This window comes from Nestor notabilis, unplaced genomic scaffold (assembly GCF_000696875.1).
Source record: "Nestor notabilis isolate BGI_N333 unplaced genomic scaffold, ASM69687v1 scaffold23374, whole genome shotgun sequence".
NCBI lineage: Eukaryota > Metazoa > Chordata > Aves > Psittaciformes > Psittacidae > Nestor > Nestor notabilis.
This window is the reverse complement of record NW_009926334.1, coordinates 361-13474: the sequence shown is the minus strand read 5'-3', so window position 1 is coordinate 13474 and position 13114 is coordinate 361. Positions and strand designations below refer to the sequence as shown.

At 38.0% G+C, this 13114-nt stretch overlaps 1 protein-coding gene across 1 annotated transcript in view; it reads right to left on the bottom strand.

Moving 5' to 3' along the window:
• TLE1 (transducin-like enhancer of split 1 (E(sp1) homolog, Drosophila)) overlaps window positions 1-12059 on the bottom strand; it is a gene marked incomplete at its 5' end in the record, with an annotated part of 68167 nt that extends 56108 nt beyond the window's left edge. The window contains 2 exons of the mRNA XM_010013488.1: window positions 11858-11902; window positions 11996-12059. Coding sequence (XP_010011790.1) covers window positions 11858-11902; window positions 11996-12059 — 109 coding nt within the window. The remainder of the gene's footprint in view (window positions 1-11857; window positions 11903-11995) is intronic.
• Between the last annotated feature and the right edge of the window lie 1055 nt (window positions 12060-13114).

The following is a 13114-nucleotide window of genomic DNA, read 5'->3' as shown; positions in this document are numbered from 1 at the left end:
TGCTGAACCCAAGCCAACTGGCAACAAAGAAGCTGTTGTCAGGATGCTAAAGTGCTCCTTTCACACACTCCCACTACGTCAAGATTCTTCTTAAACTTTGGCTAAACAGGACAGTCACCACATTTCTCCTTTAATCCAACTTTAGCCCATCTTGTTCAAGCACTCAACTACAAAAGGTGTGTTTATCCAAATTTTAGTTCCACAGCTTAATTTCCATGCCTAAGCTAACCTTCGATATACACAGAAGTATTTAAATATTTGAAATAAGCATACAGCTTTATTTCTAGTTGTTTTCCAGCACACACAGTTCCCACTTTTATTTAGATGCCATGAGATACTGAGGGAGTTAGGGGCTGACTCCAATCCAGAAGAGGTCTTCCACCTTTGCTTCCAGAGGCACACTTTCTTCAAAACATGCTGGAGACATTTGGACTTGTCCAAAATCTCAACTGACTGGTCAGGCAGAAAACATTAGTATAGGAGGAGGGTAAAGGTCAGCTTAGTGGACCATCACTTCAGTAAGTTCAATAGGCTCACAGGATGCATCAGGTAGCAGAGCAGCCCGAAGCACCACAGGAACCAAGCAGAGGGTTTGTGAGGAAAAAAAAGTTATTGCAAGAGTTCCCGTCTTCCTACAAGGCTGCACTCTCATGGTGACTAGAAGCAGCATGGGCTTCAAAATTATCCACCATACTTTGCATTAATACCCTCAGGGATGTTAAGAACTTAATTTACTCTGGGCAACTAAGCAACACTACATTATACAAGAATGAGGAGGAGAAAAAGAGAAGACAAAAAGAAAGGAAGCATCAAAAACACCAATATATTTGTTAATTGCTACACCCCTATCAGAAAAGAGCCCTCTTGGCTTTACATTTAGTTCAGGATATGATTTTAAAGCTACACCCTCTTTTGCTCTCCCTTACAAAAGCCACATCCAAATTTCTGCATATATCCTTGCAGCACCAAACTACTTCACTGGGATGGCAATACAAAGTCAGAGCTCTTGTGTAGCTGGAGATGTGCCTAGAACCACGCTTTAGTTTTTAGAAAGTTCCTCAAAACAAAACATATAATGTCAATAACAAAATTCCCAGTCAGGATTCAGTCCTTACCAACATGCAAGTAAGACTACAATAGCAGTAGAATCTGGATTTGCCAATAGTAAGCATGCCATCTGGGGGAACAGGAACAAAACAAAACAAAAAAAAAAAAAAAAAAGGAAAAAAGAAAAATCACCACAATAAGACAAAGAATTTAAATACAGGGGGAAAGGAGGAAAGGGAGGGGAATCAAATACACTACATTCACCAGGACTTTAGCAATAACTACCAAATTAAACTTACCAATAAAGTCACATGCACTTCTGTATCTTAAATGTAATTTCACCATTTCACAATACTTAGTATATCCATAGCTCAGTTTCAAAAATCCATCACAACAGAGAACCAATTTAAGGCCTTAAAACAGTGTTCATATCAATGATTTAGGTGCCATCATGTGACTCACTAATGAGTAACAAGTTAAGAGGATTGACAACTCTTTTGTCAGCAACTAACAGAATTATCTGTCACACAGGATTTGGAAGGAATAACAGAGATTTTCATTATGTGGGAAAAAGGCTTGAAAATCTTTCAAGCAAAACTTTAGGAACATGTCAGTAAGTTCCTTACCCATATTATTTGTTTTTAGATATATCCTGTTGCACACAGAATAGGAAAAAAAAAAAAGTAATTATAGTATCACAATTACATTCTAATAGAGAAGAACTGACCAAATCTGTCACTATGAAATGGGATTATGGAGAGCTGACATTTTCTTTATGGAATAATAATACTAAGGACATGGATGAGAGTTAATACATCTGAGAACAGAAGAGGAAGGGACAGAGGAAAAAGGGAAGGGATGGGATTGTGCCAAGAGACTAAATACCAAATTCTTAATTGACATACAGGAAAGTGTGCAGGAAGTGTAAACTCAGTCAGATGAGGCAGTTTGAGCACACACATGCGCACATATTTTTATAACTGTGTGCTACTAGTAAGTGACAGCTGAAGTAAAGCTACTGCTCTACAGGTTGGAATAGTTAAAGGAGAACAAGAAAGAAAGAGGTTCAATCCCTTCAATTAGAAATGGAAAGATATAATCAAGGGACACTGAGAAGGCCAGAAACTCTATACATTTTTGCACCCATCTTAACTATACAAGAACTACCACCAAGCACATAATTAATACGAATTGATAGTTACGTAAGGTCAACACTGCAGCTTAACCAGAAAAGCAATAGATTAGAGAGTTCCAAGTAAAACAGTCTTCAAATTGGCTAGGCTTGATGAAATGAAAAGAGCATATTAGAGAAGACTGTGGACACCTTGCAGAACCTGCCAATGTCAAGTGGATAGGAAACTATGAAATGACAATGTCTAGTAGCCTGAAAACAGCAAATGAAGGAGAAAAGACACCCCAGCTTAATTACTATTCCTTAAATTTGGGGCACTGTAAAGCCTCTTATCCATAAACACCTCTGCAAAACAGGGATATATATCTCAACTCAGAAGTATTTTCATGACTAAACAACATCATAATTATGCAATTTCCAAAAATTATGGCTAAGAGAGGCAGATGACGTTAACATCTTCACTAAGAATGACACTGGTAGCACTATTAGAAGCAACACAAAGAGCACAGCTAAAATTTTACTTCATGGGAACAAGTACAAAACTGCTTGATAATTAACCCATGTATGAATACATCCTTCTCTTATGCAAATTAAGAAGATCTGCCTGCATGATAGGTCCAGTATTTTTCAGTATTTCCCACTAACAAGAGTACAGATCTCTTCATTTGCCCTAATCCTTAATTTGCAGAGAGCTTCAAACTGAGAAAGACAGAATATGCTAGAGAATAGCTTCAGAACTCACTCTGCAGTGAATGGAAAAATGGACTACAAAGGAGAAAGAAGGACAGGGATAAATGGGGATAAAGGACCATAGTATGCCTAGACAGGAACATAAAGGAAAAGGAAATAATGGGCCAGGAAGGAATCTCTTGGTCACAGCGGATCAGAAGCTGAACATAAGTCAAAAGCATGCTGCGGCAAAAAAGGTTGCCGCCACAGTAAGCCGTACTCTAAGTAAGCTTTCTATGCTACTCAGCACGGCATTTCCTCCCCTGGAGTACTGCACTTATTTCAGGCACTGTACTTCAGCTGGGCAACAACATTCAGAGAATGAACATTAGACTGCACAAGTATACAAAATGGTTCTGGAAGGCTCTGGAAGGGATCTGCTCTCCCTGCCCAGGGTGAAGAAAATGAATAGTAAAGAGCAGACTGAAGCTGTAACTGAAGCAGCACTTCAACAGCAACGACATAAAAGCATCCTGCTACCTTGAGAGCTTGCAAGTCACCGCTACTGCTAAGTCTTTGGTAACAGATAGAACAAGCACCCTATTAGCAATGACATTGGTATAGCCGATCCTGCTGGGACACAGTGAGGCACTAGTTCCTCTTTAGTGATGCGATTTATAGTTCATATTTCAGTTTAAAGAAAAAAAACTAAGAGCTTCCTATTGATCTTGTTAATTGAAGATTTTGTGTTTGCTTAACTGGCAATTTATGTCCATCATTTGAGGGCACAGACAGCTAGCTGTCTGCAAAGTAACAGCTGGAAACCTTACAACCAATTCAAAAAAACCAGAAATTCAGAGTGACTTTACACCCAAACTCACACATGAAAAACAGCAATAAACATTTCAGGTTTGTTTTGGTTTTGTGGTCTTGTTTTGGTGGGGTTTGGGGATTTTTTTTTTTTGGGGGGGGGGAGAGTGTTAACAAAGCAAAAAAAAAAAAATGTTGTGAATCAGAACTGTTGTGGCAATACTGCAAAATAATGATCTATTAGTAGATCTATTAGATCTATTTTCCTCAAGAAATCATCGGATTTTCATTCCCTCCCCCCAGGGATTTAATTCAAAATTTTACATTTAAAAAAGTTGAGCTCATCATACCATGAAGCATAGAGCACAGCAATTCAGGGGGTTTAGAAGACTTAGCAGATTTCCACAGACCATAAACCCCACCCAATTTCAAACGTTCTCTCCTTTTCTTGACCTAACAAACACAGGTTTCCTCACAGACTTAACACCTAATCAAGATGCAGCTGAACAAGCATACCAGTTCTTGCTCCCCTTCTCCAAAACTGAAAGCTATCTTTTTGGTTTTGCTTGCTAATCCATAGAGGCCTTCAAAATGGCACAAATAGAGACAGCAGCACTTTGTTCTCTAAATCAATTTTATCCTCAGCCATCAACTAAATGTTCCAGTCCACAGAAAGAACAGTCCTTCCCTTCTAATTCAAAAATCCATACTACCATTGCCCTTGCAAACTGCTAAACAAGCAGTATCGGCAATTCACTTGTGTTCTGTAATATATTTACTGCAAATCCCAACGGCTTGCCTCCTAATGCAGTTTTCTATTCTGTCTGTTCTTGTCAATACACTGACTGGTCACCTTACAAGTGAGTTGCTTTGACCGACTGTTTACACAAACATCAAAAGGCTTCAAGAGGAATAAGAAAAGACTGAATAGAAAAAAAAAAGAACGTCCATACTGCTTGGGGAGGGGGAAGAAAAGAAAAAAAAAAAAAAAAAACCAACAAAAAACCAAATGAAACAACAACTAACCAAACAAAAAAAAATAAAAAAACACTCACAAGAAACCCCTACATCAAAACACAAGTTAACCTCAGTTTCTGTTTTGTTATCACATTGTTAGCTCTTTGAATCACCTAAGTAGGAAATATATTCAGATAAGCAGCCCTGACACCCCTTAAGCTTACCCAAAACTCCTTGAAGAACTTTAATCTGCAATTTAATCATCTATGCTGATTTGTTCACACATCTGAAGAACATAAAGAAAAGTGCTACTCGGCTAACCCCCAATTAGAGATTCGACCATCCTCGAACACTGTGCAATTCATTATTACCCACAGAATACTGTTATTATAAAAGTTCAGTGAAACCTATCAAACAGATTAATTTCCTGAACTGTTTTCCCCATACTAGAAAGTATGTTTTGTAACAACTAGGCTTGCTAACAACTACAATAATACTCAACACTCACAAGGTTAAAATGCCACCACTAACTTACGAAACATTGTTTCAATTTGTTTATATGACTCTTTAAACAGCAACTGGACAGCCTGTTTTTTTTAACTACCAAAAAACGTGCATCACTAGGCCTTTTTGAAAAGAGACATCCTTAGGAAATAACTGATTTTCAAACCTAGTCAGATTTAAACTAGAGTTCCATTAACAATAAACTCAATTTCAGCAAGCTCTAACCTACTTTTCAGACATCTCCAGCACTATACCATCAACAGGTCACCAGTGGAGTTTCACTGAGGCCTTTACTGCAATTCATTTAATGAGTATGTTCAGCAGTGAGTTGGAAAAGACAGTCAGCAGTAAGTAAGAAAGCTTGCTCCATAAGATAATTCATTCAAAGCAAAAACAATGGCTGAAGTCTAAGTGGGCAATGAAAAGAATTTTATATAAACAAAATTTACACACAACAGGACTAGCCATCCCTAGCATCAGTGTGAAATGGTGGCTTCTGGGATTACAATCATCCTTCATAAACGAGAACTCATATGTGAAAGGTGACCCCAGCAGTTCAGCATTTCATGGCAGTCTAAAGAGAAATAAAATGTTGGGAAATTTAAAGATGAAAAGGAGAGGTAAAACAAAACAACAACAACAACAAAAAAGATAAAAAACCCATACAGAAAACAGAATTACGTGATAATATAAATCTTTGGCTCATCTGCACCTTGAGAACTGCATGTAGTTCTAGTCCTCTCATGTCAACAGGCTAAGTTAAAAATTAGAAAGGTTGAGGGAAAAACAAGGAAGATGATCAAAGAAAGCCACACAACTGTGTAGGCTGGGACTGCCCAGCCTGAAAAGGAGTCAACACAGATGGGTTACAACACAGACGGGTTACAACACAGACACAAAACACTGAGTTAATTGAAAAAAGCAGGTAGGCATCAATGACTTGTCTATTCTGACAAGCAGAGAAAGGCTGGTTTTTTGCCCTACACCTGAGGCAACCTCCTCTCCACCACAGCACAGCCAGGGTGGAAACACACTATAAAGTAGTTGTGTAGAAGAGGGCAGCGGTGTCCTGGTTGTTGAATACGCATCAGCCCCTTACCCTCATGTTGGTGAAGGCTACACCCCACATTAGAATGCAATAGTATGACCGTAAGCAGCTAGCTGATTAAAATTTTCAAGTGTTCCCCTTGTTTGGCACGAAAGAAGATGCTACCAAACTGGAGCAAGTCACTAAGTGACACCAGAACGATGATCAGGCAATCAGAGCACACAAGGTACCAGGAAGAAGTTAGATTTGTTCAGTTTCAAGAAGAGGATTAACGGGAGAGGCGATTTGACTGCTGCCAAAGAGATGGTTGTGGAGAAGACTAAGCCAGACTCTTCTGAGAGGTGCACAGCAAGACAATAAAAGGCATACAATGGTCACCAGTACAGAAAGGCAAAGTCACAGTTAGTGAAAGAAAAAATTCTTCCCGATGAGGGTGGCTCAAACACTGGAAAGTGTTGCCCAGGAAATGTCACACAGCATTACCTCCACAAAATACTTAAGATGGAAACTTCATACTTGCAAAAGGTTGGCTGAACATGGGACCAACTTGCAAATACTTTAAAAGCCATGGCCTACAAGTAATTCTAAAGACTAATTTGTTAAACTATCTGTCTCGACAAACACATGCTGGAATATGAGGACTTCTCCCTATCAGCTGTTGTTTTTCCCCTTTCTGAAAGGAGCTACATAAGAAATTACTATTGCTGAAGCAACTACATTCAGAGCCCAACTAAGAAGTGTGATACAAAAGACAAAAATAGTAGTATTTGACCTAATTGCAATTAGATTTCCCTAAATCTTACCTCGAGTGGAAGGATAACCTCACTAGTTCTACTCAAAGCTATTATCTTCTTTAAAATAACAGTATTGTGCAGTCTTTTGATAAGCACCAGTTAACCTAAAGTTGTTTCTAAAGGCTTTTACTGTATGCCAATGGTGACTTACTATCAAACCTAAAAGATCCTATCTTTCATTTTGCGCTGGAGACACAATGCAATTTTATTGCTTTGCTACAAACACTTAAGTGCTGGAATAGGGTGGGAGGAAAGGCAATTCAAATGCATAGCTTGATTTGGTATAACAACCAGCAGGAGGAAAAGCATTAATCATTTCTCCTGGAATCTGTTCTGACAGAAGGGTACTGTACATGCACAAAACATCTTCCCTCTTACTCCTCTCCCTACTCAAAAAATATCAAGGCTTTCTTTTTTCCCCACTTGAACCAATATATAAAGCACATCATCAGATATTTGGCAATGTACATTCCAGCAATGCAAGGAAGGAGGAATGTTGGAGGAACACGTTTCATCTCTCCCTCCATGGTTCTACAAGGAACCCAAAATCTGGGAGACCAAGTTTAAAATGAGAGATAATCAGACAATGTTTAACATAAGTACAGTTTTTACACTGTGACATACTTTCAGATTAAGTTGTATATGGAGTTGACATAGGAGATGGTATCTGACAATCTGGTTATCTAAAAGCCACATGGAGATGTATTTCACACAGTGTCCTGAATCTGTCAGATAATTCCTTCACAATAACACTGGCCTCAAGCTTGAAATGTGGTTCAGAAGTTGAGGTCATTAGTCTTTTCTCCACATTCAAACTGGCAACTTTAGTTGTGGTAGAAATAGGCTACACTGCTGATACAACTGTATACATTTAGAAACCAAATATTTATATAATTGTTCAATTTTTTGAGTGAAAAACATTATGTCCCAATCAACCTTACCATTTCCTCTTTTAAATAAAACCAGGTTCTGCATGTCTTATGTGGCAGTGCCAACTGCAATATGTTCTTGAAACACTCACTGAACACCACCAAAACCTTAATGATTCATGAAGTATTTCATTCCAATAATTAAGATGTAAGTAGGAAGAAAAAAAATTATCTTTAAACCCCTTTCAACAGCACAGCCATCCTACTTAGGAGCTGCAGAGAGATAACTAAGCTCCTTAATTCCCTCCTATTTAACCCACTCCTGAAGAACATCATGATGTTCTAATGGGATATCAGTAAAAGATTCTGTCCTTTGCTGTAAAACACTAGCAATTATTCCAAAAAACAGTCCAGGCTAAACCAGACTTTTAACTCTTGTACAACTGGTTAACGTAATGCAGTTTTGGAGTTTGTATACTCTTCTATAAGAGGCAAGGTACTGAATGACAGATCTGCCTTCAGGCAGGTCACAGAGATCACAATAACCCACCCAAACAGAAGGAAACCTAGCTGTCACCACTGGGATAGCAGAAACCCACATACTGTAGTAGTTTATATAGTCTGTCAGTTGGTTCAGTGGTGATAAATTTTTCTTTCTTTGGCTGCCTGCCACTGAACAAAAGCTAATCTTGCACCTAAACAATCAAGGCATTGAATGCACAGGAAACCTTATCTTCTGACTTATGACATAAGATGACAGACAGAGATGGTGAAAAGAAAGAGGTGCTGCCCTGGATAGCCAAGGGCAGCAACCCTTTAAGTACAGTGTGATTTTTAACACCCAACCAACTCCACATCTTGGCACTAGCAGCTGATGCATCTGTGTTGCCAGCCACAGATGTCACAGTGGGGAAAATCTGACCTGGACAGTGTAACACAGCAGAGAAACTTAAGACCATGTAATATATCCTTAACTCATTCTGTTTTCTTGACAAATATGAAAACAATATTTGCATTTATCCTAAAAGAACCCCCAGGTGCTTGTTTCTATTTCAAGTGTGCAAAACTTACTAATCATTCACCTTAAAATAATTTATCTGTAAACAGGAAAAGAATCCACACACAGCATCCTCTTAACAGTTAACCTTCGAAATTCTTTAAAAAAAAAACAAAAAAAAACAAAAAAACCTCAGAGAAACAAGGGGGAGAGGGGAACAAAAACAGCACACACACACACACAAAAACCCACAAATACGCCAAAAACGTTATTTCCTGACCACTGTTCAGCCAGCAGGTCAAAATGCAGGAGCAGTACCTCAATTTAAGCACGCAGTTGAGCAATTAAACACTGCTAAGGTACAAAGCTGAAGTTGTGAAGGAAGCCTTACCATGGCCATTTCTGGACTCAAATGCAACCTGTTCAAGTGGAAAGCTCTGCAGTATGTGTGGGAAGTTCACCTCAATTTAAGTCTGTTTGTAACAACATTTAAGTCCCAGGTAACTTTGCTTTGTTTAAATTATTACCAAATTAAATGAAGCGGGAATGGCTGATGCAACTGTATCAGCACAAGTCAACCTTTTCACATGTAGGCAAACATACCATACTGCATAAGGAAACACTGCTGCAGTCTAATTTTTTTTTTTCAGTCAGCAGCCCAAGCACTCTGAAGGGCTTCACACAGACCACGTGCAGCATCCACATAGCAGGCAGGCCTTAAAAACGTTAAAGCTTGTTCAGTGGAAAGTTTCCCCACCATTGCATTTTTCAGTAACAAAGATGTTGTCAGAAATGACAATTTTTCGTGTCCCTTGATGATGCCTTGCTAGCATTTGGTTATAAGCCATAAAGCAGGAATAATTTCAGCCTGTCAGGAGTCTAGCTAATGCCCAGTTTCCCCCTAGAGAGAATTCCTGTCAAACATAATGAGAGCTCCAAAGGCCCTCTCTACAACATAATGAGCACTTAGGCCATGCTGGTGATCAGCCAGCAAAAAGCATCAATTTGAGCCTGGCTACACTCTTGGGGCTAGACGTCACCAGTTTTAATAAGAATTATGATTACTATCTGCCAAAAGCCTCCTCAGAACTTATCGTTAACAGTGGAAATACAGAAGAATGTCACTGGTAGGGGTTTTTTTTTTGTTTCCTGTAATCTAAGACCACCTACACACTGAACTGTAACACCATTTGGCATCCTCACCGCAGGCATCTAAATCAGGAGTCTTTACCATGAAGGTGCTACTTTTATTGGAAATTAGAACTGCTTAACATGTAAAAGCATTGTATCTGAGACTCATATGTGGGGAAATGTGTTATGCCTTCAAATGCTTATTCTTTTCTTAGCAGCCTACACAGAGCAAGGGTGCTCTACTCTCCCTGGCTAGAACTCAGATAGGTATAATGCCCTGTCATAAATCTTAAAAGCTCCCAGAGTATCACTGCCTACTGGGTGTGTAATTATACTTGCCATACATACAGAACATTAAACCCTTGCAATACACAGATGTTAAGGTCAAAGTGCAAACCTCAGTTCTGACACTCTTTAATCCTCTGGGCTTAATTCATTTCATCTAAAGTTAACTCCTAGTACATTTACTGAAATCACATGTTCTCTTCAAAGGTCTTCTGAAAACAACATCCACTTCACACCAAACAAGGCTCCTATACAGATGATGTTGGCTTCCTCATGGGATACAGTGTGCCAAAAGGTTGCTTAAGAGAAGGAAAAAAAACCATCCAAGACAGAAATCTCCAAGTCACAAAGCCTGGAAAAGTCATATCACAGAAAAACTTAAGTTCTTTTTTAACATAAGACACAAGAAGACTAATGCAGCTACAGCAGAGAACAAAGTCGAACACAATTCTATTTGCTCTGTCTACTTATTCAGCAAACTACTTTAAGAAAAATAATAACAAAAAAACACAAAAGAGGTTGTCATAATATTTCTTCTTTTACTGGCATTTTGGATTCAAACAAGTGTACTTCTAGGAACCAAGAGAACACCTACCCTGCTTTGCAGACAGAAAGTTATCATGGAATTACAATACCATCTTATCAAATATAGTATTTTTAAGGGAAAACAAACAAAAAAATAGAAGTCAAAGATCCAGAATTACAAAAGCAAAATTCAACTCCGCAATTCGCTTGCTTAATGTAAGTCTTTGAATATACTGAAGATCTGAAGCCTGAACTAATCAATTTCTTCGCTGTGCCCTAGCCGATCAGTCATGCTCTTTAATTTAATGAAACAAGAGTTTTAGATGAAATAGCACATACACATCAAGAAAGAATTGTATTGTTGCACTTTGAAATGTGCCCAACTGTGCAACTTCATCTAATGATAATTTTTTTTAAGAGGCCATCGATTTCTGAAAGACTTATTGTACCAGCATCTTGATGAAAAAGTGAATGTCAGCATATCTACAGAATACTTACACCCTGCCATTAATGCTTTATTTGGCAGACAATGACTACTCAATTGAGGGTCCTCTGGGCTGAGTAATCATTTAGCTTCCCTTCTCTTATGAGGTCCTTAGTGTCTTGTTCCAATTCAATACTCTTTTTATTCACCATTATAGTGGCCATAAGTGTGAATTTTATGGGAACTTGCAAACTCATAGTCATAACTAGAGCTTTCCAAGTCACTAATCTTTTCATACCTTTAAATGGTAAGGATTTGAACAACTGTCAATACATACAGTACACACACATAAGACCAGTTCTGCACATCAAAGGCGCTATCACTAACAATATAGTAAATCAGTGAATTGTATTTTGAAACCTCAGACACAAGACCTTCCTATTTTTGCCAACATCTTACAGGATCAATACCAAGAAAGCCCTGTTGCTCGACCTAATCTATACCTCATTTGACAGAAGGTAGGCAAGGGTTTACTAATCACGGCTACAAATCACGGCTATTGATTCAGACACATGATACAGTCATTTGAACATAAACAGAATGGCTACATTTAAATGCACTAGACAGACTGCAGATTTTGTGGTTTAGAAAACAAAACACCTTACCTGTTTGTGCATTTCAATGTTTAATCCATACGACATTTCATAATACTGCAAATAAAGGAGCATACGTTATCTTGTTATGCTGACTTACACTATATTAGGAGATATTTACTGAAATAAAGAAAAAACAAATATACTTACCATCACATAGTGCCTCTGCATTTCTGTCTTTTCGCTTGCCAGTTTCTCACACTCCAATTTAAGGCTACAAAACAGATCACACTTTAATGTAGCATGTCATTTGTTTTGACATGTACCCACTTTATTTGTATTTTGACAGAAGCAGCTAATTAAAAAAAAAAAATCAAACTAACACAAATATAGAGAGAAAAACTTAATCCATACTTTAAACACAAAGACTAAACAGGAAATTGAAAAGGTATTTTGTGGGTGCTGTGAGACCCAAACTGCCTCCAGAACTCAAACATATCCAGTATTTATGCTTTGACAGTGAGCTGCTATGAAGTGCTACAACTTCCAAGCTATTAAAGGATCTGAATTACTCCCAAGTACTACTTCTCAGTAGTCAGAGGCATTTCTTTGTACACAGCACTCAGTAAATTACTGCCAAGTAACACCACTCACGTTTACAATTGAGTATTGTCTATAATTCTTAAGGTTAAGTAAACTCAAGCTAGCTTTATCTTGCCCACAGTCTGAAAATCACTAACTTTGACTATCATTTGATAGCAAGTTTGTTTTCCATTTTTGTTTTCATAAATCAAAAGAAGTTGAATTTAGCACTTGCATATCTCATCACTAACAACAGTTCTAACTAATTTCACTGAGGGCAAATGCCTCAACATTCCCTTTGTTCTCTGCAAACTGTTCTTGTTTGGGGTCTTTTTCTGTTGTTTTGGTTTGGATTTTTGTTTGGTTTTTTGTTTTTTTTTTTTTGTTCTGTTTCTCTTTAATGACACTAGTAAGCAACCTGGGGAACAGTTATGTAAGTCAGCATTTTTCCACTTACCATTGCAATACCGAACGTTTACAGTTTGCACTGTATTTCTGAAGTATAATATATATATAAATAACTTTCACAAGTTAACGATCTTAGATAAGACTAAGAATACAGCATCATAATAAAAAGGAAGCCCAATCAAAACCAGGCGATTTCTACCTGAGAAACCTACAAAGCATTTTATTCTTAACCAGATCCTGCAGGTGCACATAAGTACAAAATTAGGTAAGATCAATACTCTTTATAGGCACTTGCCTCTTGATGTACACCAAGAACCAATGCCCTAAATCTCTACAAGG